The 27,987-nt window shown below is 42.4% G+C and overlaps 1 protein-coding gene across 2 annotated transcripts; it reads right to left on the minus strand.

Annotated features, from left to right (window-relative positions):
- Positions 1–3,455: 3,455 nt before the first annotated feature.
- Positions 3,456–26,883, minus strand: LOC121562258 (sodium channel subunit beta-2). 2 transcript variants are annotated; one of them, XR_005999471.1, is made up of 6 exons: positions 26,663–26,883; positions 11,240–11,406; positions 10,387–10,597; positions 9,134–9,329; positions 6,568–6,638; positions 3,456–3,811 (listed from the first exon to the last, which is right to left on the minus strand). XR_005999471.1 is itself a non-coding variant. In XM_041874581.1 (5 exons), exons 1-5 carry the CDS (start codon positions 26,745–26,747, stop codon positions 3,784–3,786), a joined length of 687 nt encoding a protein of 228 aa, XP_041730515.1. In that variant the 5' UTR covers positions 26,748–26,883; the 3' UTR covers positions 3,456–3,783. The 2 variants fall into 2 exon arrangements, 1 of the variants encoding a protein (XP_041730515.1); XM_041874581.1 differs by lacking the exon at positions 6,568–6,638.
- Positions 26,884–27,987: the final 1,104 nt, after the last annotated feature.

The raw sequence follows: 27,987 nt of genomic DNA on the forward strand, positions 1-27,987 counted from the left end.
ATAATATAATAATACTTTTAACAAAAATGTTTATTTTCAATTTACAATCTGTAGAAACAATGAGAATAGAAAGGTTCAGAACTTTTGTAAAACATCACAGTACAGTTGAAAAATATATGGCAAAAATAAATCCAATATGGATGGTGTTAAGAGATAGATGGGTGTCGTTGAATGGAGTTGAAGGATGGGACTAATAACAACTAACAACAACTAATAACAACATGATAACTAATAATGTAAGCATACTGTGTCCATAATAAGTATATAGGTTATAGGTTGAGAGCTTTTGTGAAAGAGCACAGTTAGAAAGATATGGCATATAGAAGCAAACCGGATGGACACCATGAAAATGATCGGAGAGGTTGAGGGTAGAGGAAGTTCAGGAGTAAAAACAAACAAAATATAATTATTTTAAAATTGACTGTGTCCATAAAATGTATATAGTATGTATAAGCTGGAAGTAGAGGCCTAAGCATTGTTGTTCACTAGTTTACTCCAATTAGGGAAGGGGTGGCGGGGTTGGAAAGTAATTTACATTCACATTTACGTCATTTAGCAGACGCTCTTATCCAGAGCGACTTACAAATTGGTGCATTCAACTTATGATAACCAGTGGGACAACCACCCTATGTTTTTTTTATGGGGGGTGTGAGGGAGAGGGGGTGGAATGATTACTTTATACTATTCCAGGTATTCCTTAAAGATGTAGGATTTCAAGTGTCTCCAGAAGGTGGTCAGTGACTCCCCTGTCCTGGCGTCGTGGGGGAGCTTTTTCCACCATTGGGGTGTAATAAAGGGAAATATATTTTTAAAAAGGATATGTACAGTTGAAGTCGGAAGTTTATATACACTTAAGTTGGAGTCATTAAAACTCGTTTTTCAACCACTCCACAAATTTCTTGTTAACAAACTATAGTTTTGGCAAGTAGGTTAGGACATCTACTTAGTGCATGACACAAGTCATTGTTCCAACAATTGTTTACAGACAGATTATTTCACTTATAATTCACTGTATCACAATTCCAGTGGGTCAGAAGTTTACATACACTAAGTTGACTGTGCCTTTAAACAGCTTGGAAAATTCCAGAAAATTATGTCATGGCTTTAGAAGCTTCTGATAGGCTAATTGACATCATTTGAGTCAATTGGAGGTGTACTTGTGGATGTATTTCAAGGCCTACCTTCAAACTCAGTGCCTATTTGCTCGACATCATGGGAAAATCAAAAGAAATCAGCCAAGACCTCAGAATTTTTTTTTTTGTAGACCTCCACAAATCTGGTTCATCCTTGGGAGCAATTTCCAAACGCCTGAAGGTACCATGTTCATCTGTACAAACAATAGTACGCAAGTATAAACACCACGCAGCTGTCATACCACTCAGGAAGGAGACACGTTCTGTCTCCTAGAGATGAACGTACTTTGGTGCGAAAAGTGCAAATCGATCGCAGAACAACAGCAAAGGATCTTGTGAAGATGCTGGAGGAAACAGGTACAAAAGTATCTATATCCACAGTAAAAACGAGTCCTATATCGACATAACCTGAAAGGCCGCTCAGCAATGAAGAAGCCAATGCTCCAAAACTGCCAAAGAAAACCCAGACTACGGTTTGCAACTGCACATGGGGACAAATATCATACTTTTTGGAGAAATGTCCTCTGGTCTGATGAAACAAAAATATAACTGTTTGGCCATAATGAACCATCGTTATGTTTGGAGGAAAAAGGGGGTTGCTTGCAAGCCGAAGAACACCATCCCAACCATGAAGCATGGGGGTGGCAGCATCATGCTGTGGGGGTGCTTTGCTGCAGGAGGGACTGGTGCACTTCAAAAAATAGATGGCATCATGAGGAAGGAAAATGATGTGGATATAATGAAGCAAAATCTCAAGACATCAGTCAGGATGTTAAAGCTTGGTCGCAAATGGGTCTACCTGAAACGTTTGACCCAATTTAAACAATTTAAAGGCAATGCTACCAAATATTAATTGAGTGTATGTAAACTTCTGATCCACTGGGAAAGCTGAAATAAATCATTCTCTCTACTATTATTCTGACATTTCACATTCTTAAAATAAAGTGGTGATCCTAACTGACCTAAGACAGGGAATTTGTACTAGGATTAAATGTCAGGAATTGTGAAAAACTGAGTTTAAATGTATTTGGCTAAGGTGTATGTAAACTTCCGACTTCAACTGTATATGTATGTGTATATATGTATGTATGTATATATGTATGTATGTATGTGTGTATGTATGTATGTGTATATATATATATTTGCAAGAAAAAAAACATGGGGGATTGGAAGTGATGCAGACAATTACATTGATGGAAGTTACAATCTATCTGCAATATTAAAGCTGATCTACCCCCCTTTTTAATTTTTTTATAAAAAATATGTCATGCTAATGTATGATGTAGTACTAACTTCATTCATAACAATACAAATTTGTGTCGTTTCGATGTATGAGCAAGCAACACAGGCTAAAATATCATATTGGAGGTGAAGCAAGGGTTCAGAAGACTTGACTACTGATAAAATCATGCCTGGCTTCTCCATTCAGGGAGAGTCTGAGTTTGAAGAAAAGACATTCGGACACTCTATGGACACTCAAACACATTCTCAAACACACACACAAACACACACATATTCACACACGTGTATACACCCACACTGCTCGTAGTTACATCTGAAGGTCATTCACAAGCTTATACCCTGTACATAAAAACAAACACACAGAGCCAAAAATCCACCCATACCATTCTCACACAGAAAGGTTGTCATTTGGACACACACTATAGCTGTCAAAAAAAACATGGAACTTTTTTGCCCCAACCATTATGCATCGCTAAGTAATGTGATAGAGCAAGAAAAAGAGAGAGAGAGAGAGGGAAGGAAGGACGGAAGGAAGGAAGGAAGGAAGGAAGGAAGGAAGGAAGGAAGGAAGGAAGGAAGGAAGGAAGGAAGGAAGGAAGGAAGGAAGGAAGGAAGGAAGGAAGGAAGGAAGGAAGGAAGGAAGGAAGGAAGGAAGGAAGGAAGGAAGGAAGGAAGAGAGAATAATATGATTTGATTTGGAAGTAAATCACTTGTTATCCAATGGTGTGGCAAACTAGAAGACAACAATTTGAGAGATAGAGAGAGTGAGAGAGAGTGAGAGAGAGAGAGAGAGAGAGAGAGAGAGAGAGAGAGAGAGAGAGAGAGAGAGAGAGAGAGAGAGAGAGAGAGAGAGAGAGAGAGAGAGAGAGAGAGAGAGAGAGCAGGATCTTTCCCAGTAATCACGGATGTCAATTCATCCATTTACTCTACAGATGTAGGATTTTAATTTGAGCCAGTTTGCTACAGCAGGAAAATAATCCTGCAGCAACAGGAAATGTGAATTATTATGTGGATTATAATTAATTGATATTTTTCTAAGAGTTTATAAATTTTTTGTAAGGGAAAACTTCAGAAGCCTTTTTAAACCTCAAATACAGTACACATTTATCCTGCAACAGGGTGTTCAAATTAAAATCCTACATCTGTATATTTAGAGAGACTAGAAGCGAGAAAAAGGGGAAAGAGGAATGTCGTTTGGAGGCTACCGTCCACTAGTCTCCTCCACCTTTTGTGGCTTCCCGTCAAAGAAGAGAGGAGCTAAGATGGCTGACTGAAGATAGAGGCAGGGGTGGCATGGGTGGCGTGGCTGGTGGCTGGGGCTTCCCATAACTGCAATCTTGTTTGGCTGGACAAGAGGGAGGCGGCGTGGGGTGAGGCAGATGCTGGACGAGGATTCAAGCAAGGGTCACTATACATCTTCAGGCAGGAATGCTTTTCTGAAGGTTATGGTTAATCGGAAACAGAGAGGCAGGGAAAGAGAGCAGAGATATACATGAGCTCAGCGATACAGTACATATAGTACATCAAATCCACCTATTGAACAAAAACAAGGAAACAGCACCCCAATACCAACACACTAAAGAGATGTGAAAGTCACATGAGAGTAGAAGACAAGATAGTTTAAACATCTAGGTCAGTGCTTCCTAAAGTAGACACTGGTTGTCTTGCCAACCTGACTTGTTTTTAAGCTGATTTCCATGCTATTGTTGTTGTACAGTATTTATATACCACTGTAGGATCAGGGGGAAATGTTGGGACATGTATTAACTTGTACAATTCCATACATCAAACACAGACTGCACCACACACCCATCACCACACCACATTGGCTAGTACCACAATGCAAACACAGCAATAGCTACTGTGCAGAAACAGGCAGGGGTTGATCTCTTATAGAGTTAGTGTGGAAAATATGTTAGTTACTAGTAACTGAAAACCTAGTAAAAACACACAAACACATTGCCCTGAGACATGGCTGTAGACTGCTATAGCTTCCAAAAAAAGCTATGACACATCACATTTTCATAGTCCCTTTCTAGATGCTCTATAGTCTATCTACAGACTATCAGTAACATTTCAACTACAGTTGAAGTCAGAAGTTCACATACACCTTAGCCAAATACATTTAAACTCAGTTTTTCACAATTCCTGACATTTAATCGTAGTAAAAATTCCATGTCTTAGGTCAGTTAGGATCACTACTTTATTTTAAGAATGTGAAATGTCAGAATAATAGTAGAGAGAATGATTTATTTCAGCTTTTATTTCTTTCATCACATTCCCAGTGGGTCAGAAGTTTCATACACTCAATTAGTATTTGGTAGCATTGCCTTTAAAATGGTTTAACTTGGGTCAAACATTTCGGGTAGCCTTCCACAAGCTTCCCACAATAAGTTGAGTGAATTTTGGCCCATTCCTCCTGACAGAGCTGGTGTAACTGTGTCAGGTTTGTAGGCCTCCTTGCTCGCACACACTTTTTCAGTTCTGCCCACACATTTTCTATAGGATTGAGGTCAAGGCTTTGTGATGGCCACTCCAATACTTTGACTTTGTTGTCCTTAAGAAATTTTTCCACAACTTTGGAAGTATCCTTGGGGTCATTGTCCATTTGGAAGACCCATTTGCGACCAAGCTTTAACTTCCTGACTGAGGTCTTGAGATGTTGCTTCAATATATCCACATAATTTTCCTTCCTCATGATGCCATCTATTTTGTGAAGTGCACCAGTCCCTCCTGCAGCAAAGCACCCCCACATCATGATGCTGCCACCCCCGTGCTTCACGGTTGGGATGATGTTCTTCGGCTAGCAAGCAACCCCCTTTTTCCTCCAAACATAACGATGGTCATTAGTGCCAAACAGTTCTATTTTTGTTTCATCAGGACAGGTCTACAATTGTGGAGGTCTCCAATTTTGTTTCTGAGGTCTTGGCTGATTTCTTTTGATTTTCCCATGATGTCAAGCAAAGAGGCACTGAGTTTGAAGGTAGGCCTTGAAATACATCCACAGGTACACCTCCAATTGACTCAAATGATGTCAATTAGCCTATCAGAAGCTTCTAAAGCCATGACATCATTTTCTGGAATTTTCGTGTATGTAAACTTCTGACCCACTGGAATTGTGATACAGTGAATTATAAGTGAAATAATCTGTCTGTAAACAAATGTTGGAAAAATTACTTGTGTCATGCACAAAGTAGATGTCCTTACCGACTTGCCAAAACTATAGTTTGTTAACAAGAAATTTGCGGAGTGGTTGAAAAACGAGTTTTAATGTCTCCAACTTAACTGTATGTAAACTTCCGACTTCAACTGTATCTACTAACCCTAACCCTATCTCTAACCCTAACCTAACTCTTATCTTAACCCTAAACTTAACCCCTTACCCGTATTCTAAACCTAAACCTAACCCTAACCCTAACCGTAACCTTAGCAAGCAGTTGCTTATCAACATATAGTTTGTTGATAGTAAGACCATGAAAATCCGGACTATCCAAATAAAGTGCGACCCAAATTCATCCTGGAACCTTGCACGGTGGAGTCTACAGCCATGTGTCAGGTCAAACAAACACACAGGTGCAAACTAATGGACAAAATCTAACTTGAGATACAGTGAGCACATGTACACTTTCCTTCCCCATGAATCATGTTAGACAACATATTTGTGCAGACAAGTTCTGTGTTTGTATCTGAAGTTAGGATTGAGCCCTACAGGCATTCAGAATCAGAACTGATCAGATCTAAGTCCTGGAAGAGAGACGATCAGGTAGAAAAGAGGTTGAAGGTAGAAGGGAGAGCAGACCAGAGGGGGAAAGGCAGGATAGGATTGACCATTCTATTGGATGAGATCAGGACAGAGGTTGAGAGTGAGACTGTCTCAACAGTCCTTTCCATGTCTCCTGTCCTTCATGACCACTGATACATGAGATGACAGCACATTGATTTAATCTATTGTCCTTTCACATCAGTGGTCATACGGGAAATGAGCCAGGGACAGACTATTATTTTGAGATTGTCAGGACAGAGCCTCATAGTTAAATATCAAACAGAATTTGAAGTTCCCATCACCTTGGTAACGAGAGAGAGGGATGAACAGAAAGGTTTGGGGAAGAAGGAAGAAGGCCATAAGTGGCCACTTCTTCTTGGCTAACTGGGGTCACATGACCAGCACAAAACACCAATCACAGATTGTTACCAGTGTGAGGGAGGGAGTGGGGCTCCAGCGAACGTTGGGCCTCCAGGACCATGCAGGCCGGTTATAGCTGCCTGGCTCATGGCAATATCCACAAACAAACAAACACACACATACACATTCACGCACACACACACAAGAACACACATTTAAATGCAAACACACATACCCGCAGGAACACACATTCAACATACATGCAAATAAAACAAGAAGAATAAAAGAAGGGAAGAGGGATACTTGTCAGCTTTGTTCAGGGTGGTTTTAAGAGAAATGTATGACTCCACTTATGCTTTACACCGGACATATTTCTGGAATGTGTTTCCATAACATCTATATTTTGTGAAGTTTCTGGGGTTATTCCAACATGTTGTGGTATAAATGATGGACCACCCCGTCAGTGCACATACTATGTACAGTTGAAAGATAAATATAATTGAAGTAGATTTTAAGACTCAAGAGCATTGCCTCAAGTAGATGACAGAAGGAGAGAGAGAGAGAGAGAGAGAGAGAGAGAGAGAGAGAGAGAGAGAGAGAGAGAGAGAGAGAGAGAGAGAGAGAGAGAGAGAGGACAAGCAGCAAAGAGAAAAGAAAGAGAAGGAGGATAGCCTAAATCAGGTGACACATTATTATCATTTCCCAACTTTTAGAAAGAGTCAGAGTAAAGCAATATACAGATGTAGGATCTTAATATGATCACCCTGTTGCAGGACATGTTACACTTGTACTGTATTTGAGGTTTAAAAAGGTTTCTGAAGTTTGCAAATTCCACTTAGAGGAATTTCAGACTTGACTTTCCCTTAAAAACGTGTAAAATCCCAGAACAATTTCCATTAATTATAATACACATAATAATTCACATTTTCTGTTGCTGCAGGATTATTTTCCTGCTGTAGCAAAATGGCTCAAATTAAGATCCTACATCTGTAGAGGTATCGAGGAAGAGATACAGTTGAAGTTGGAAGTTTACATACACTTAGGTTGGAGTCATTAAAACTTGTTTTTCAACCACTCCACAAATGTCTTGTTAACAAACTATAGATTTGGCAACTCGGTTAGGACATCTACTTTGTGCATGACACAAGTCATTTTTCCAACAATTGTTTACAGACTTATAATTCACTGTATCACAATTCCAGTGGGTCAGAGGTTTACGTACACTAAGTTGACTGTGCCTTTAAACAGCTTGGAACATTCCAGAAAATGATGCCATGGCTTTAGAAGCTTCTTAAAGGCTAATTGACATCATTTGAGTCAATTGGAGGTATACATGTGGATGTATTTCAAGGCCTACCTTCAAACTCAGTGCCTCTTTGCTTGACATCATGAGAAAAACAAAAGAAATCAGCCAAGAATTCAGAAAAATAATTGTAGACATCCACAAGTCTGGTTCATCCTTGGGAGCAATTGTACAAACAATAGTACGCAAATATAAACACCATGGGCCCACGCAGCCGTCATACCGCTCAGGAAGGAGACACGTTCTGTTTCCTAGAGATGAACGTACTTTGGTGCGAAAAGTGCAAATCAATCCCAGAACAACAGCAAAGGACCTTGTGAAGATGCTGGAGGAAACAGGTACAAAAGTATCTATATCCACAGTAAAACGAGTCCTATATTGCCATAACCTGAAAGGCTGCTCAGCAAGGAAGAAGCCACTGCTCCAAAACCTCCATAAAAAAGCCAGACTACGGTTTGCAACTGCACATGGGGACAAATATCATACTTTTTGGAGAAATATCCTCTGGTCTGATGAAACAAAAATATAACTGTTAGGCCATAATGACCATCGTTATGTTTGGAGGAAAAAGGGGGTACCTTGCAAGCCAAAGAACACCATCCCAACCGTGAAGCACGGGGGTGGCAGCATCATGCTGTGGGTGTGCTTTGCTGCAGGAGGGACTGGTGCACTTCACAAAATAGATGGCATCATGAGGAAGGAAAATTATGTGGATATATTGAAGCAACATCTCAAGACATCAGTCAGGAAATTAAAACTTGGTCGCAAATAGGTCTTCCAAATGGACAATGACCCCAAGCATACTTCCAAAGTTGTGGCAAAATGTCTTAAGGACAACAAAGTCAAGGTATTGGAGTGGCCATCACAAAGCCCTGACCTCAATCCTATAGAAAATGTGTGGGCAGAACTGAAAAAGCGTGTGCGAGCAAGGAGGCCTACAAACCTGACTCAGTTACACCAGCTCTGTCAGGAGGAATGGGCCAAAATTCACCCAACTTATTGTGGGAAGCTTGTGGAAGGCTACCTGAAACGTTTGACCCAAGTTAAACAATTTAAAGGCAATGCTACCAAATATGAATTGAGTGTATGTAAACTTCTGACCCACTATTATTCTGACATTTCACATTCTTAAAATAAAGTGGTGATCCTAACTGACCTAAGACAGGGAATCTTTACTAGGATTAAATGTCAGGAATTGTGAAAAACTGAGTTTAAATGTATTTGGCTAAGGTGTATGTAAACTTACGACTTCAACTGTAGATGTTCAGAGGAAGATGGGTAAAGAAGAAGAGATGACTGAAAGAGAAAGTTAAAACAAAGAGGGGTTCTCACTTGGTTCCCTCCTCGGTGCCCCCCTCTGCATCCAGCTTGCCCTCTTCTTCCATCTTCTGCTCGTCAGAGATGAGCTCCTGTTTCTTGTGGCGCCGTATACACTTCACCACCACCATGGACAGGATGAGCAGAGCCAGCGCACCGCCGACTGACGCCCCGATCGCCACCGCTATGGTCGAGTCCCGCGGGGGAGGCACTGTGGAGGGGGAGAGGAGGAGGGAAGAGCAGGTGAGATAGTTCTGTAGATAGAGTGTATAGTTGGCAAAGGGCTGATTAAACCACAGTGTGAGGATACGAAAAACCAGGAAAGCAATGCTGAAATTGACTTTTATGTATGTATGTGTGTGTGTGTGTGTGTGTGTGTGTGTGTGTGTGTGTGTGTGTGTGTGTGTGTGTAAATGCATGTGTGTAATCATGCATACATGTGTGTGTAAAAGTGTGCATGTGTGAGACCAGCATTTGTGAGAGGCAATGATTCTGAGGTGAGCTGGGTTGGCACGACCTTCAATAAGTAAAAAGCTGTATAGTGTTGTGTCATCATGTCCTGGGCTGAAGGAAGGTTGAGACTGAGACTAATGGAGAACAGAAACACAACCAGATGAGGAACTGAAGGATGGAGGGATGGATTGGTGAGTGAATGGATTGATAAATGGATGAATGGCAAGGCCAGGGCACATTAATTAATGACATGCTGGCAAACAAGCCTCAAGGCCAGGGATGGGCTGGTATGGGTGGATGGATGGACCAGTTGACCACAGATTAGTGCTGAGCGATTAGTGCTTTTTGAGGTCGGTCCGGTTTTGATTCTATTATAAAAAATGTATCATAGTTTTCGGTTTCTATATATTTTTTAAACATAAAATGCACTTTGCTTTATGTGGGTCGAATGCTGTAACAACACAGAATAAAACAATTAATACAAGTCCCATGATGGTAGTGACTGCCCATTACTGCTATTCACTTATTAACCATCATTTATTCACATTACTTTACTTTAATAAAATATTTGTTTGATTTGATGACTTTATTATTTCATTCCAGGTCATCATCTCATCTCTATAGAGCTTCTGCCTATGCGGTCTGACGAAATCACAATTTTAGTAGTTCTTCAAAGTAAATAAGGCATACTTTTATGACTGCTGAATACCAACTATCAATCACTTAGATCAAGTATTTTCAGGCTCGCCAAGCAACTGCTAAGCAACTTGCCCCCTGTCCCTCTTATTTCTCCCTGCCTTGCCCCCTGCCCTTACATTCTGTGACGACAAACATGCTGATGATTCCGTGGCCCTGGATGCGGTCAGGGGGGTTGCGGACGTAGCAGTTGTAGATGCCCTCGTCTGACAGCTGGACATCAGAGAGGGTGATGGACAAGTCGTTTTTTTCCAGGTTACCCACAAACTGCACCCGGTCACTGAACCGGTCCGTCCGCAGGGGCATCATCCCCTTCTTATAGGTCATGAACTGGAGGAGAGAAGAGGAGGAAGAGGGGGATTAGCAGAAAGATAGACAGAAAACATGTAGTTTTTATTGAACCCAGGACTCCCTGGAAAACAGTGGCAACTGTTACTGAGTACAGATGTAGGATCTTAATTTGATCACTCTTTTGTTGCTGACAATTTTCCTGCACTGCAGGAAATGCAGATGAGCTTCGTGATTTGCATACATTCACTGAAAACCTGCACTAACACACGGTTATATTAACATTATTGCACTTTTCATGTTGCCTACTTTTGTCCAGCTCATAGCCTAACCACTGATCAAGCAACATAATGGACTAAACGTTCAAATCCTGTTGCGGCAGGAATAATTTGCTAAGACAATACTGGTCAAATTAAGATCCTATATCTGTAGACTATACTGGCTAAATAAATAAAATGAAATGAAACACATCTAAAAAAATAAAATAAAAGAAGATGCATGTTACTGTATATCATAGCAGAGTCAGGGGGACGGTGTCCATTTTAGCCTTACACCTTACCCCTCCTTGAGTCAGTCCTCACCTTCCTTCAGTCAATCTGAGGCTGAGGGTGTCCTAAAATGGACACTGTGCATCGGCCTGGCATTGACACAATACAAGGGCAGACACACGGTCTGGTCTCTCACCATCTCCTCAGTCTCGTTGGTGTTCTCCTGGTAGGTCCAGTTCATGGCAAACTTGTTGACATCCATCTTGTAGCAGGAGGTGAAGATGCACTGGATCCTCACCATGGTGCCATTCAGGACGTTGATCTGGTTATGGACCAGGACATCCATACTAGACGCAGGGCAGGCTGGGGGAGGGGGGATGGAGGGGATTCATTATGAAACACATAGATCTGCTACACATGGAAGTATGGATTTTGTTGTTTACTGTTCTATAGGAAGGAATGAGTTCATTCACGAGAAAGATCATACAGTTGAAGTCGGAAGTTTACATACACTTAGGTTGGAGACATTAAAACTTCTTTTTCAACCACTCCACAAATGTCTTGTTAACAAACTATAGTTTTGGCAAGTCGGTTAGGACTTTGTGCATGACACAAGTCATTTTTCCAACAATTGTTTAGAGACAGATTATTTCACTTATAATTCACTGTATCACAATTCCAGTGGGTCAGAGGTTTACATACACTAAGTTGACTGTGCCTTTAAACAGCTTGGAAAATTCCAGAAAATGATGTCATGGCTTTAGAATCTTCTGATAGGCTAATTGACATCATTTGAGTCAATTGGAGGTGTACCTGTGGATGTATTTCAAGGCCTACTTTCAAACTCAGTGCCTATTTGCTTGACATCATGGGAAAATCAAAAGAAATCAGGCAAAACCTCAGAAAAAAATGTGTAGACCTCCACAAGTCTGGTTCATCCTTGGGAGCAATTTCCAAACGCCTGAAGGTACCACGTTCATCTGTACAAACAATAGTACGCAAGTATAAACACCATGGTACCACGCAGCCGTCATACCGCTCAGGAAGGAGACGCGTTCTGTCTCCTAGAGATGAACGTACTTTGGTTGCGAAAAGTGCAAATCGATCCCAGAACAACAGCAAAGGACCTTGTAAAGATGCTGGAGGAAACAGGTACAAAAGTATCTATATCCACAGTAACACAAGTCCTATATCGACATAACCTGAAAGGCCGCTCAGCAAGGAAGAAGCCCTGCTCCAAAACCGCCATAACAAAGCCAGACAACGGTTTGCAACTGCACATGGGGACAAAGATCGTACTTTTTGGAGAAATGTCCTCTGGTCTGATGAAACAAAAATATAACTGTTTGGCCATAATGACCATCGTTATGTTTGGAGGAAAAAGGGGGTCCCTTGCAAGCCAAAGAACACCATCCCAACCGTGAAGCACAGGGGTGGCAGCATCATGCTGTGGGGGTGCTTTGCTGCAGGAGGGACTGGGGCACTTCACAAAATATATGGCATCATGAGGAAGGAAAATTATGTGGATATATTGAAGCAACATCTCAAGACATCAGTCAGGAAGTTAAAGCTTGGTCGCAAATGGGTCTTCCAAATGGACAATGACCCCAAGCATACTTCCAAAGTTGTGGCAAAATGTCTTAAGGACAACAAAGTCAAGGTATTGGAGTGGCCATCACATAGCCCTGACCTCAATCCTATAGAAAATGTGTGGGCAGAACTGAATAAGCGTGTGCGAGCAAGGAGGCCTACAAACCTGACTCAGTTACACCAGCTCTGTCAGGAGGAATGGGCCAAAATTCACCCAATTTATTGTGGGAAGCTTGTGGAAGGCTACCCAAAACTTTTGACACAAGTTAAACAATTTAAAGGCAATGCTACCAAACACTAATTGAGTGTATGTAAACTTCTGACCCACTGGGAATGTGATAAAAGAAATAAAAGCTGAAATAAATCATTCTCTCTACTATTATTCTGACATTTCACATTCTTAAAATAAAGTGGTGATCCTAACTGACCTAAGACAGGGCATTTTTACTAGGATTAAATGTCAGGAATTGTGAAAAACTAAGTTTAAAGGTGTATGTAAACTTCCGACTTCATCTGTATGTATGAGATCATCACTTAAACAAACTGCTATGTATTTCAAAATATATTTTTTTCTGGGTCAGTGAAATCCTCTGTAAAGCAACCACCATCAGCTGAAGGTGATAGTAGTATTAGGATACTGCTTTAGCAGTAGTGTCTATCCACACAACCTGGGAGGAATTGCGCAGTACACAACCGTACTGTAGTAACATCTCGGTATGCACACAGTGACTCTCTCCTGCACCGGTTACTCTTAACGCACCTCTTGACACACCGTGTACAGCACTCCCTCTGAAGTGCCCTGAACCATACTGAAGGAACGAATGAACGAATGCTTAGACAACACTTTGAACAGCCAGAGTGGTTGAATCGGTGGTTCAGTTGTAGGCACAGAGGAATTCAGCCCGGTAATTCTGCCCTGTAATTGTTCCACTCGTATTGCTAATGGTATTCATTGTTTGCGGGTTGGCGTTTATTGCGACGATGGCTTATGCATGAGTATTGGCTAAAGCTGCAGAAAAAGAGTTTGACTGAATGTCCTGAATACATAACTCATTGAGGCATTGAGGCAAAACTGTGCTGTATACCTGTGTGTGCCTACAGCGTTGTGTCTGTGAACTGCATATGATGACAATGCACAGTATCAGTTAGGCATGTGAACACTTGCACATCTGTTTGTTTCTTTGTGTGTGTGTGTGCGTGTGTTTGTGTGTGTTGTGTGTGTGCAGGGCCTTTGCCAGAACGAATCAGTTGGGTGGGCCTTTGATATCCATAGGTGGGCATGTTTTTTCACGGGACGTCCTGTTTGTGCACACATTTGTGTTGGAAAGATATTTCAAATACTGAGGAACTATCATTTGCAATGGATGTAAAAAAAATAATAAAAATTGACTTTGTATACAATGTGAGGTGAAGAAAGAATTACTGAGAAGATCAGCTTATTAGTGGTGGACATGGTGAGTTAAGACAATCAGAAATCAGACATTGCCCAATGGGCATTTTCCTACATTTGCACACAGCAGGCCAGGTAAATTACTGTAATTAATACATGCATTAACATAAATTAATGTAGTCTAATGACAGGGGACTAACAGTAAATTTACTAGGCCTACTGGTGACATACAGTACCAGTCAAAAGTTTGGACACACCCACTCATTCCAGGGTTTTTCTTTATTTTTACTATTTTCTACATTGTAGAATAATAGTGAAGACATCAACACTATGAAATAACACATATGCAACCATGTAGTAACCAAAAAAGTGTATGTAACCAAAATATGTGTTATTTCATAGTTTTGATGTCTTCGCTATTATTCTACAATGTAGAAAATAGTAAAAAATTAAGAAAAACCCTGGTATGAGTAGGTATGTCCAAAATGTTGACTGGTACAGTATGTAATGGGGAACTGATAAAAAAGAAACAATCAAAGGGCAAACAATTCACAGAATTAAACAATGAATGTGCAAGAATTGGCGGGAGACAGCTGAGCGACATTCTGGAGAGCTGAGTGCATGCATTCTGGAGAGAGACATGCCATATCTTCGCCACACACCCCTCCCCTCCTTCCTGTTGCAACATTTTAAATCATACTCAAGACACATTATCTTCACACCTATTTTAGATGCTTTTCACTGATAGCCGCATCTCAATCAGCTAGACTTATTGCAACATGTGCACTACCCAAATCGCAGGCTTCCCAAATAGGCATAGGCCTACGCACTTGTGATTTGAAACTATCCACATAGATTTATTTTAGGCTAAGTCATGCTCTCTGGTGAAGTATTTATAATGTTTTCATTTAGGAGTAATTATGTAATTTTGGCAAAACGTAAATGTACTTTAAGGGAAGCCCCGCATCCTAACAGTGCACTGTGCACCCACCAACTTTCCTTTCCAATTCGCAAGAGGCTGAAACCAGAGATCTGTATATAATGACAAGATGCTCATGTCTCCACCCTAACAATGGGTGTCGTTGTCCCAAAGGCGGGAAGGCAGGCGACAAGCTTAGGTCTGCATAATATGCCCATAGAAACGCATTGTGCTTACTCTGGACAGATTTTGGCGAGAGTGAGACCTCTCGCTTCACCTCTTCCTCTCTGCTGAAACTCTCTCACAGGATAAAGCATCCGAATGAAGTAATGGCGCCGTAGGAGATGGCTGCCGTTTTACGGCTCCTAACCGATTGCGCTATTGTGTGTGTTTTTTCGCATTATTTGTAACTTATTTTGTACATAATGTTTCTGCCACCGTCTCTTATGACCGTAAAGAGATATATCAGGACAGCGATTACTCACCTCGTACTGGCCGGAAAAAAATTATTTAACGAGTCGGACGCGAAGGATTTACTTCAGACACCAGACAAGGCCCAAATCCCCGTCATTCACAGGAGAAAGAGACAGAGATATCGGGGACGTAGGTTGGGGTGCCTTGTAAGGATCCGACGGCGAGTGGGTAATCTGCCTCTACCATCAGTCCTATTAGCCAACGTACAATCATTGGATAACAAAATAGACGAGCTACGATCACAAATATCCTACCAACGGGACATTAAAAACGGTAATATCTTATGTTTCACCAAGTCGTGGCTGAACGACGACATGGATAACATATAGCTGGCGGGGTTTACGCTGCATCGGCAAGAGAGAACAGCGGCCTCCGGTAAGACAAGGGGTGGTGGTCTGTGTATATTTGTAAACAACAGCTGGTGCTAGAAATCTAATATTAAGGAAGTCTCTAGGTTTTGCTCGCCTGAGGTAGGGTATCTCATGATAAGCTGTAGACCACACTATTTACCAAGAGTTTTCATCTATATATTTCGTAGCTGTCTATTTACCACCACAAACCGATGCTGGCACTAAGACCGCACAAAATTAACTGTATAGGGCCATAAGCAAACAGGAAAATGCTCAACCAGAGGCGGTGCTCCTAGTGGCTGGGGACTTTAATGAAGGGAAACTTAAATTCATTTTACTTAATTTCTACCAGCATGTTAAATGTGCAACCAGAGGAGAAAAAAAACTCTAGACCACCTTTACTCCACACACAGTGACGTGTACAAAGCTCTCCCTCGCCCTCCTTTTGGCAAATCTGACCATAATTCTATCCTCCTGATTCCTGCTTACAAGCAAAAACTAAAGCAGGAAGCACCAGTGACTCGGTCAATAACGAAGTAGTCAAGATGATGCAGATGCTAAGCTACAGGACTGTTTTGCTAGCACAGACTGGAATATGTTCCGGGATTCTTCCAATGGCATTGAGGAGTACACCACATCAGTCACTGGCTTCATCAATAAGTGCATCGATGACATCGTCCCCACAGTGACCGTACTTACATACCCCAACCAGAAGCCATGGATTACAGGCAACATCCGCACTGAGCTAAAGGGTAGAGCTGCCACTTTCAAGGAGCGGGACTCTAACCCGGACACTTAGAAAAAATCCCGCCATGCCCTCCGACGAACCATCAAACAAGGCAAAGCATCAACACAGGACTAAGATTGAATCATACTACACCGGCTCCGATGCTCGTCGGATGTGGCAGGGCTTGCAAACTATTACAGACTACAAAGGGAAACACAGCCGCGAGCTGCCCAGTGACACGAGCCTACCAGACGAGCTAAATTACTTCTATGCTCGCTTCGAGGCAAGCAACACTGAAGCATGCATGAGAGCATCAGCTGTTCCGGACGACTGTGTGATCACGCTCTCCGTAGCTGATGTGAGTAAGACCTTTAAACAGGTCAACATTCACAAGGCCGCAGGGCCAGACGGATTACCAGGATGTGTACTCCGAGCTTGCGCTGACGAACTGGCAAGTGTCTTCACTGACATTTTCAACCTGTCCCTGACTGAGCCTGTAATACCAACATGTTTCAAGCAGACCACCATAGTCCCTGTGCCCAGGATAACTAAGGTAACCTGCCTAAATTACTACAAACCCGTAGCACTGACGTCTGTAGGCATGATGTGCTTTGAAAGGCTGGTCATGGCTCACATCAACACCATTATCCAAGAAACCCTAGACCCACTCCAATTTGCATACTGTCCCAACAGATCCACAGATTATGCAATCTCTATTGCACTCCACACTGCCCTTTTCCACCTGGACAAAAGGAACACCTACGTGAGAATGCTATTCATTGACTACAGCTCAGCGTTCAACACCATAGTGCCCTCAAAGCTCATCACTAAGCTAAGGACCCTGGGACTAAACACCTCCCTCTGCAACTGGATCCTGGTCTTCCTGACGGGCCATACCCAGGTGGTAAGGGTAGGTAACAACACATCTGCCACGCTGGTCCTCAACACAGGGGCCCCTCAGGGGTGCGTGCTCAGTCCCCTCCTGTACTCCCTGTTCACCCATGACTGCATGGCCAGGCACGACTCCAACACCATCATTAAGTTTGCCAAAGACACAACAGTGATAGGCCTGATCACCGACAACGATGAGACAGCCTATAGGGAGGATGTCAGAGACCTGGCCATGTGGTGCCAGGATAACAACCTCTCCCTCAACGTGATCAAGACAAAAGGAGATGATTGTGGACTACAGGAAAAGGAGGACCGAGCACGCCCCCATTCTCAACGACAGGGCTGTAGTGGAGCAGGTTGAGAGCTTCAAGTTCCTTGGTGTCCACATCGCCAACAAACTATCATGGTCCAAACACACCAAGACAGTCGTGAAGAGGACACGACAAAGCCTATTCCCCCTCAGGAGACTGAAAAGATTTGGCATGGGTCCTCAGATCCTCAAAAGGTTCTACAGCTGCACCATCGAAACCATCCTGACTGGTTGCATCACTGCCTGCTATGGCGACTGCTCGGCCTCCGACCGCAAGGCACTACAGAGGGTAATGCGTACGGCCCAGTTCATCACTTGGGCCAAGCTTCCTGCCATCCAGGACCTCTATACCAGGCTTTGTCAAATTGTTAAAGACTCCAGCGACCCTAGTCATAGACTGTTCTCTCTGCTAATGCACAGCAAGCGGTACCGGAGTGCCAAGTCTAGGTCCAAAAGGCTTCTTAACAGCTTCTACCCCAAAGCCATGAGACTCCTGAAAAGCTAATCAAATGGCTACCCAAACTATTTGCATTGCGGCGCACATCTCGGTCAAATAAATTATCAATATTTCAATGTTTTATTTGGACAGGCATGGAGGTACGGTAGAATGGGCCAGGCCCCCTAAGACCCGCTCATAACGGCGGCCCTGTGTGTGTGTGTGTTCTGTGAGTGCCTCAGTGGGATGAGTGTGGCTGCTAGTGAGTGCAAGCACGTGCGTGATGGCCGGGGTGGGATGGGTGTGTTTGATCGGCTCTGCACCATTCGTTCCCTCTGCAGTCTGTCGAGTTTTGTGTTCCTGGACAAGTTACCCCTGCTGCTGCAATCACTCTTCATCGTACTGGGTCTCTGCAGCAGCTAGTCCCTCTACTCACACCCTCCTATATCTCTCTCTCTCTATTTCTCTATATTTCTCTCTATTTCTCTCTATTTCTCTCTCTCTCTCTCTCTCTCTCTCTCTCTCTCTCTCTCTCTCTCTCTCTCTCTCTCTCTCTCTCTCTCTCTCTCTCTCTCTCTCTCTCTCTCTCTCTCTCTCTCTCTCTCTCTCTCTCTCTCTCTCTCTCTCTCTCTCTCTCTCTCTCTCTCTCTCTCTGTTTGTGTGCTGTAGTGGTGCAGTTAGTGTCCTGTCCCTCGGATCACTCACTTCCTCCCTCTCTTCTCTCCCTCCCTTCCCTCCCTTCCTCTCTCTGAATCAGGTGTCCTCTGGAAGTACTGCAGTACAGCACCTGCTTAGAGAGGAGAGAGGCAGGGAGGGACAAATACAGTAAGGGAAAAAAGTATTTGATCCCCTGCTGATTTTGTACGTTTGCCCACTGACAAAGACATGATCAGTCTACAATTTTAATGGTAGGTTTATTTGAACAGCGAGAGACATAATAACAACAACAAAATCTAGAAAAACGCATGTCAAAAATGTTATAAATTGATTTGCATTTTAATGAGGGAAATAAGTATTTGACCCCTCTGCAAAACATGACTTAGTACTTGGTGGCAAAACCCTTGTTGGCAATCAGAGGTCAGACGTTTCTTGTAGTTGGCCACCAGGTTTGCACACATCTCAAGTGGGATTTTGTCCCACTCCTCTTTGCAGATCTACTCCAAGTCATTAAGGTTTAGAGGCTGACGTTTGGCAACTCGAACCTTCAGCTCCCTCCACAGATTTTCTATGGGATTAAGGTCTGGAGACTGGCTAGGCCACTCCAGGACCTTAATGTGCTTCTTCTTGAACCACTCCTTTGTTGCCTTGGACGTGTGTTTTGGGTCATTGTCATGCTGGAATACCCACCCACGACCCATTTTCAATGCCCTGGCTGAGGGAAGGAGGTTCTCACCCAAGATTTGACGGTACATGGCCCCGTCCATTGTCCCTTTGATGTGGTGAAGTTGTCCTGTCCCCTTAGCAGAAAAACACCCCCAAAGCATAATGTTTCCACCTCCATGTTTGATGGTGGGGATGGTGTTCTTGGGGTCACAGGCAGCATTCCTCCTCCTCCAAACACGGCAAGTTGAGTTGATGCCAAATAGCTCCATTTTGGTCTCATCTGACCACAACACTTTCACCCAGTTCTCCTTTTGTTGTTATTCTGTCTCTCACTGTTCAACTAAACCTACCATTAAAATTATAGACTGATTATTTCTTTGTCAGGTGGCAAACGTACAAAATCAGCAGGGGATCAAATACTTTTTTCCTCACTGTAGGCTGACATCCCACACACATACAGATACACTGTATGCTCACATGCAGTGCATTCAGAAAGTATTCAGACTTTTTCCACATTTTGTTATGTTATCGCCTCATTCTAAAATGGATTAAATAAAAAATAATAAACAGAAATACCTTCTTTACATAAGTATTCAGACCGTTTGCTATGAGACTGGAAATTGAGCTCAGGTGCATCCTGTTTCCAATTATCATCCTTGAGATGTTTCTGCAACTTGATTGGAGTTCACCTGTGGCAAATTCAATTGATTGGACATGATTTGGAAAGGCACACACCTGTCTATAGAAGCTCCAACAGTCGACAGTGCATGGAACCACCAATACTATTCCTAGAGCTGGCCACCCTGCCAAACTGGGCAATCGGGGGAGAAGGGACTTGATCAGGGAGGTGACCAAGAACCCGATGGTCACTCTGAGAGAGCTCCAGAGTTCCTCTGTGGAGATGGGAGAACCTTCCAGAAGGACAACCAACTCTGCAGCACTCCACCAATCAGGCCTTTATAGTAGAGTGGCCAAACGGAAGCCACTCCTCAGTATAAGGCACATGAAAGCCCGCTTGGAGTTTGCCAAAAGGCACCTAAAGACTCTCAGACCATGAGAAACAAGATTCTCTGGTCTGATGAAACCAAGATTGAACTCTTTGGCCTGAATGCCAAGCGTCACATCTGGAGGAAAGCTGGCACCATCCTTATGGTGAAGCATGGTGGTGGCAGCATCATGCTGTGGGGATGTTTTTCAGCGGCAGGGACTGGGAGACTAGTCAGAATTGAGGGAAAGATGAATGGAGCAAAGTACAGAGAGATCCTTGATGAAAACCTGCTCCAGAGCGCTCAGGACGTCAGACTGGGGCGAAGGTTCACCTTCCAACAGGACAACGACCCTAAGCACACAGCCACGACAACAGAGGAGTGGCTTCGGGACAAGTCTCTGAATTGGCAAAATATATGCACACATTGGCAAAATATATGCACACCCGTACGTCACACACACACACACACACAACACGTGTACTTGCAGAGTCAGCACTCAGCAATGCACTCTAATATGCACTGGTGCTACGTGAATGTCTTCCCAGCCCATGGTTTGGCCTTGTATATTCCCATTTAGCTATATACAGATGTAGGAACTTAATTTGAGCTAGAAATCAAGTCTGTCATTTTAAAGTGGAAATTACAAACTTTAGAAGCCTTTTTAAACTTCAAATACATTATACGTTCTCAGCAACAAAAGAGTGATCAAATTAATATCCTACATATGTACTGTATCTAGTGCATCTATAGGGTGAGTACATTCTGGAGGGGGTTACTTTACAGTATGTCCATCACATCCTTCAATATGCAGTACCAGTCAAAACTTTGGACACACCTACTCATTCCAGGGTTTTTCTTTCTTTTTATTATTTTCTACATTGTCGAATAATAGTGAAAATATCAAAACTATGAAATAACACATATGGAATGATGTAGTAACCAAAAAAGTGTTAAACAAATCAAAATATATTTTATATTTGAGATTCTTCAAAGTAGCCACCCTTTCCCTTGATGACAGCTTTGCACACTCTTGGCATTCTCTCAACCAGCTTCATGAGGTATTTACCTGGAATGCATTTCAATTAACAGGTGTGCCTTGTTAAAAGTTAATTTGTGGAATTTATTTCCTTCTTAATGTGTTTGAGCCAATCAGTTGTGTTGTGACAAGGTAGGGGTGGTATACAGAAGACAGCCCTATTTGGTAAAATACCAAGTCCATATTATGGCAAGAAAAGCTCAAATAAGCAAAGAGAAACGACAGTTCATCATTACTTGAAGACATGAAGGTCAGTCAATACGGAAAATTTCAAGAACTTGCAGTCGCAAAAACCATCAAGCGCTATGATGAAACTGGCTCTCATGAGGATGACCACAGGAAAGGAAGACCCAGAGTTACCTCTGCTGCAGAGGATAACTTCATTAGAGTTACCAGCCTCAGAAATTGCAGCCCAAATAAATGCTTTACAGAGTTCAAGTAACAGACACATCTCAACATCAACTGTTCAGAGGAGACTGCGTTAATCAGGCCTTCACGGTCGAATTACTGCAAAAGAAACCACTACTAAAGGACACCAATAAGAAGAAGAGCTTGCTTTGGCCAAGAAACACGAGCAATGGACATTAGACCAGTGGAAATCTGTCCTTTGGTCTGATGAGTCCAAATTTGAGATTTTTGGTTCTAACCGCCGTGTCTTTGTGAGACGCATAGTAGGTGAATGGATGATCTCCGTATGTGTGGTTCCCTCCGTGAAGCATGGAGGAGGAGGTGTGATGGTGTGGGGGTGCTTTGCTGGTGACACTGTCAGTGATTTATTTAGGATTCAATGCAAACTTAAAAAGCATGGCTACCACAGAATTCTGCAGCGATATGCCATCCCATCTGGTTTGCGCTTAGTGGGACTATCTTTTTTTTTTAAACAGGACAATGACCCAACACACCTCCAGGCTGTGTAAGGGCTATTTGACCTTGACATGTATGATGCCAACATCGTTGTCTAGAATTATAGGCCTATACACACATATATTGAACTATAATATTATAGTATGTGTAGCATTCTGAGAGAGAGCTACATTATCTCATCCAATAAAGAAAGTATGTAAATAGTGTTTAACACCCATGTGACCCAATGCTTTTGCTGCACTACTTGATCTGCTATTACAAGGCAGGAAAATACTGCAGTGTATCGCCCTCTCTCTCCCTCCATCCTTCTTCACTCTCCCTTACTCTCCTCTCCCTCCCTCAGCACACCCCATATATCCCTCCTCCTCTCTCTTTCTTTCAGCTGCTTTTTTCGGCGGCTCAAGAGAAGGTAAAGACAAGGCACACTGCAGTGCTGTAGAAACTACTTTTAAAATGTCATTGGATTACTGTGTGGCAGTATATAAACATGGTCGCACACACACATGCACCAACACATGCATGCACGCACAAAGTTGCATTCTCCCTCAGATGCCATTCTCGAAATAAAGCACTCTGTCTCTCATCTCATACGCAAAGTATAAACACATTATGCATGCATAAGCACACACACAGGCGCACGCACGCACACACACACACACACACACTGCACCAAGATAAATTCAGGCAATCATGATTTGTTCTCTACAGTTAACATCACATATTGCCAATACTAAGATAAAGTCCACACTCTTAGAGAAAAGGGTTCCGCAAGGGTTATTAGGCTGTCCCCATAGGTGAACCTTTTTTGGTTCCAGGTAGAACCCTTTTTGTATCCAGGTAGAATCCTTTTGGTTTTGCTGTAAAAACCCTCTTTGCAAAGGGTTGTACATGGAACCGAAAAGGGTTCTACCTGGAACCAAAAGGGTTCTACCTAGAACCAAAAAGGGTTATTAAAAGGGTTCTCCAATGGGGACAGCCGACTAACCCTTTTAGGTTCTAGATAGCACCTTTCTTTCTAAGAGTGTAGATTCGATACTGTACTACTACACCTATCATTTCAGATGCAGCTGTAAAACTAGCCAAAACACTAATAGCACGGAAGAGAATGAAAGCTTTTATTAAGTTTCTACCATACCACCTTTATTAATCTCTGAGTGTGTTTTGTGGGGAGAGTGGCGTTGTAGTTTCTTGTGGTTTCTTAGCTAACAGGACATTGTCAGCAGAATGTTTGTGCAGTGTGTATACAAAGACCAGACTTAATGGTTCAATATGTGTGTGTTTGTGTGTGTGTGCGTGTGTGTGTCTGTGTGTGTGCGTGTGTGTGCGTGTGCAAGCATACTTGTGTGCAAAGGACTTAAGGTGGTAGATCAGTGTTGGGAAAGCTCACTAACTAACAAACAGCAATCCACTGAGACTGCGGTTCTGGCTTGGTACTCTTTCTCCTGGTTCAAGACTAGTTTGGACCAGAGCCATGTATTTTGAGAGTTGGGCCAACTTTTAGAATTTTGAATATTGTTCTAATTCTAGACATTCAGTTACATAGCATTATTAAAATATTACCCATGTAAGGTAATGGGGCGTTAAGTCTAACATGGATGCCATAGAATTTTAAAGTGTTATGTAAATGAATCATAATGCAGAAACATCAATGGCACAACACATGGCTCTGGTTTGGACCAGAAGCTGTCGTCTCCTTCTCTACCAGTGGCATAGATGTCACCTCACCCCCATGTCGATTCCATTTCTCACCCTGTAGGTGGGTGATTGCAACCCAGCAGCGTTCATACCCAGGCTGCCTGCTGACAGGGCAGGTGTTGACTGGCTGATGGATAGGCCGACCCAGGTGGTTGACCTCTGGGCCCATTAGCTGCCCAGTGATCCATAGCCTTGAATAAAGGTGATTGCCAATGTCCTTGGTCCTGTGTGTGTTTAGTGTGAGTATGTGTGTGTGTGTGTGTGTGTGTGTGTGTGTGTGTGTGTGTGTGTGTGTGTGTGTGTGTGTGTGTGTGTGTGTGTGTGTGTGTGTGTGTGTGTGTGTGTGTGTGTGTGTGTTTGTTTGGCTGTGGGCAGTGGCTCAGCATACTCTATGACTAGTGAGTGCAATGGGGGAAGGATAATGTAGTATAATACATTATTGAGGGACTGACCTTAATATGGTGGTCATAATGTTATTACATTTGGTTTTAAGGAGGTAACAGTGTTCAAGACTGGTCAAATGTATTGGATCTCTGTCTTTTGATGGCTGAGGTATGTGTCTTTGATATGTCACATAACACATTATTAGGTGAACCTGCTGACAGGCAAGGTCATTATGCAGGCTATGGGATTACAAACTACACACTGTAGCCTGTACCTTACAGCTCAATCTAATCATGTAACCTACAGTATCCCTTCCATGATGAAGCAGCTATTCCTACTCTCTACTTCCTCACATTCAAAAGGAGCAGCCTTATGGCACCATCCTGAGAATGAGAATGATGATATATCCCATGAAATGAATGCTGCCAGCTCTGAGCTAAACTGCTGCATAGCAACAGTCGGCTACAGACTGCAGTGTGGGCTATACAGTGGCAGTGGATGTGGAATAGCCTGCCCCCTTGTGGATGAAATTAAAAAGTGCACTCAAAGATCCCAATACCGAATGGACATCATAAATACCGTTGGTTGTTAGTCAGCACCCGGTTTTCATCGAATGTAGCCTAGTCCTCTATATCAATCATCCATACTGTTGTTAAATAGCATTTGTGAGCTCCTAAAAGTCTACTATTACCAACTGCTCCTTCAAATAGTATGAGAGGCTGTATGTGAGCTCAGCATGCCAGCATTGCCTGCTAGAAATCATAGCTGCTGGTCTACGAAGTAGACTATCTGCATGGCACTGTCTCCCTCTGGTGTAAAAGTCTAGGAGGCGCAGCAGCATGACAATACATGACTGTTCTAAAATGGTGAAGGTTTCAGAGGCTGGTGTGGTATTAGTCATCTCTTCTGCTGCACACTGCACAATGACCAGACAGTGTGAACCAGATGACACACACATACAGTTGCATCATCACAACAGTTTGAAAGTGCTAGGCTATAGACACTGCATGGCAATGCTATTTTTCCAATACATATTTCTAAATTTTTAACCTACCCTTTATTTGTAATATCCTACAACATTATGATAACACAGATATTAACATGCATATGTGGAAAATAAAGGTTTAGGCTACTGCATAGGCTTAATGGTGTCATGGCATCAAAATTACAGATCGGGAAATTCATCTCATGAGCTGTCATTACGCACCAGTAACGTTAGCCTGTTGCCAAGCAGGCCTCTGCTTAGCACAAAACAGCGCTCTCACTATCCATCTTTACCTGAGTGCTCTTTGGGATACGAATAATAAAGTGTAGGCTATGTGAATAAACGGGAAATATAGCCTACATTGGTGAGGCAATGTGAATAGATTATTGTATCCACCCAGATGCGCTAAACTCAGTATAGGCTTCCTCATAGCCAGCCGACGGTGCTGTGCCAGTCACGCTTCGACCCGCTATTGTGAGAAAGCAAACACTATGACGAGTTCTTTATTTAAATTGAGGAGAAACGACAATTTCTTTCAGATTCATGGCCTGTTTACAAATAGCCTGTACGCAAGGCGATGTTGCTAGCGATGCGTCTCTAGTGCCGAGATGATGGAGATACGCGGTGTCCGTGCGTCTGCGTCCATCCACTCCACTCCGCACCTGCATCAGTAGAGAGAGCATCACTGGACCTGCCTGAGCCCTGATACATACACGACTGTTACACATTCTGAATAAGCTATAGGTAGATAGCGGGCCGATAATAAATCCCCACGTTGTTTCGGTTTATCCTCGATATATATCAGGCGTTGGGACGCTCGAATGATGCTTTTTTTGTGATTCACTGCGTTTATCTCTGGATTAAAAACAACCGCACATCGTTTAGCCTACTGTTTTGGTTCCTTGACTGAGTCTGTTGACATAGCCTACAGATGTATTAGATCGAATTACTAATGGTGAGGGAAAGTGTTAGGCTTAGAGGTGATGAAGTTGGTAATTTACAGTGATGGCAAGCGGCGTATTTCGTGAGCCACCAGTCAATTAATTAGGTAGCCTACCATAATCATACAGCATTTCAGGAATATCTCAATTTCGCTAATTTACAGACACACACACACACACACTCACACTTACACACACAACGCGCGAGGAAACGGTGCACATTTGATCCAAGATAGTAAAATTGCGGCTCTGTCATTCATCTTTCCAAATTACGATCCGCTGTTACATTAGGCGCTTCCGTTGTAGCCTACTTACCCATAATATAAACCACCAATCCCACGATGCTCAAATTGATAGCTTGTTTCCACGTCTTATTTCGCTTTTGTAATGTAAAATGCATTGTATCTCCTTGAAGTAAAACGTCACGCTATATAATAAATATACAAATATCGTCAAATCTTCCGTTTTACTTTAAAAAATCTTAAAATATGTGTTCTTTTTTCAGTGCTATGATATGGCTGTCAGTGACTGTAGCTGTAGAAATAGTTGATTATATGGTTGTGGGTGTCTCTCAAAAGAAGGCGGGGAGGTTAGAAATGGAATAAAATCGTCTACTCTTAGCTCACTCCCTTTCTTGCTCTCCATTTTCCCTTTTCATATCTCATATTTCAACGTACAATTATTAAATTACATTTACTCGCAATTATCTACAGTTTCAAACCAGGAGTTTTCCAACCTTTCCTTTGGGGACCTACAGCCATGTATTTGACCTATTCCACAGTTATTAACACCTGATTCAACTTGTCAACTAGTCATCAAGCCCTTGAATAGGTGAATCAGGTCACCATAATTGTGAAATGTCTGTGAAATGAAATGTTGTGTAATTGATGTCCTGATTACTGAGCAGTTGGACTGCTATAGACATAAACAATCCCCAATAACACTGACAGAAACTGTCTGGGATTCAATCCATAATGTGTTGACAGACAAATGCATTGCTCTTGTTTAGGTGACGTCAGAGGTGCCTTGTAATCTCTGAAAGTCAAAGCCTTTGGCCTTTACTACTTTAGCACATATAAATGCATTGTATAACACATTTATAAAAATACAGTAAAAAAAGAAATCATAAGGAATAAGGTTTTGAGGTGTTTGTCCTATATCTAGGAGATAAGAAAGCTCAGGAAATATTTTTGTTTTTGGACACATATTTAACACTTTTTTTGTTGGCAGAAAACTACCTCCATACTTCCATTCATTTGTATGGGTTACCTTCAGACACTTGTGGGGGTCATAGAGCAACACGGAGAACACCATCGTGTTCGTGAGAGTCTCATCTTTCCGTAGAGTTGTATTAGTTAGTAGGCCAAACCGTTCGGACACTACAGACGTTTTCATGAGAATATACATTTTTGGGTGTCCTGGTCTGACAAACAGCGCTGTAGCTCTGCCACTTTCCACCGCAGATGCGGAAGTCCAACATAGGCTGATGTGGTTGATTGAGACGCAGCCCACGCAAAAAAACAGATATCTCTAGCTTAAACTGACACATTTTGATGGAGATTTATTGTGTTAATTAGATTGACGCACAGTTGCATCAGTAGACTCCTTAAAAGGTAATTTACACTTGAGCTGACATTCAC

The sequence above is a fragment of the Coregonus clupeaformis genome, chromosome 5 (assembly GCF_020615455.1).
Source record: "Coregonus clupeaformis isolate EN_2021a chromosome 5, ASM2061545v1, whole genome shotgun sequence".
NCBI lineage: Eukaryota > Metazoa > Chordata > Actinopteri > Salmoniformes > Salmonidae > Coregonus > Coregonus clupeaformis.

What these genes read in the sequence shown, in the direction of transcription:
- LOC121562258 (XM_041874581.1), bottom strand. Translation starts at nt 26,747, where the DNA reads ATGCATTTTACATTACAAAAGCGAAATAAGACGTGGAAACAAGCTATC. An exon ending in CATGTTTGTCGTCACAGAAT is followed by an intron (nt 9,330 to 10,386) that starts GTAAGGGCAGGG and finishes CCCCCTCCACAG; the next exon opens with TGCCTCCCCCGCGGGACTCG. An exon ending in GGCACCGAGGAGGGAACCAA is followed by an intron (nt 3,812 to 9,133) that starts GTGAGAACCCCT and finishes CATAACCTTCAG; the next exon opens with AAAAGCATTCCTGCCTGAAG.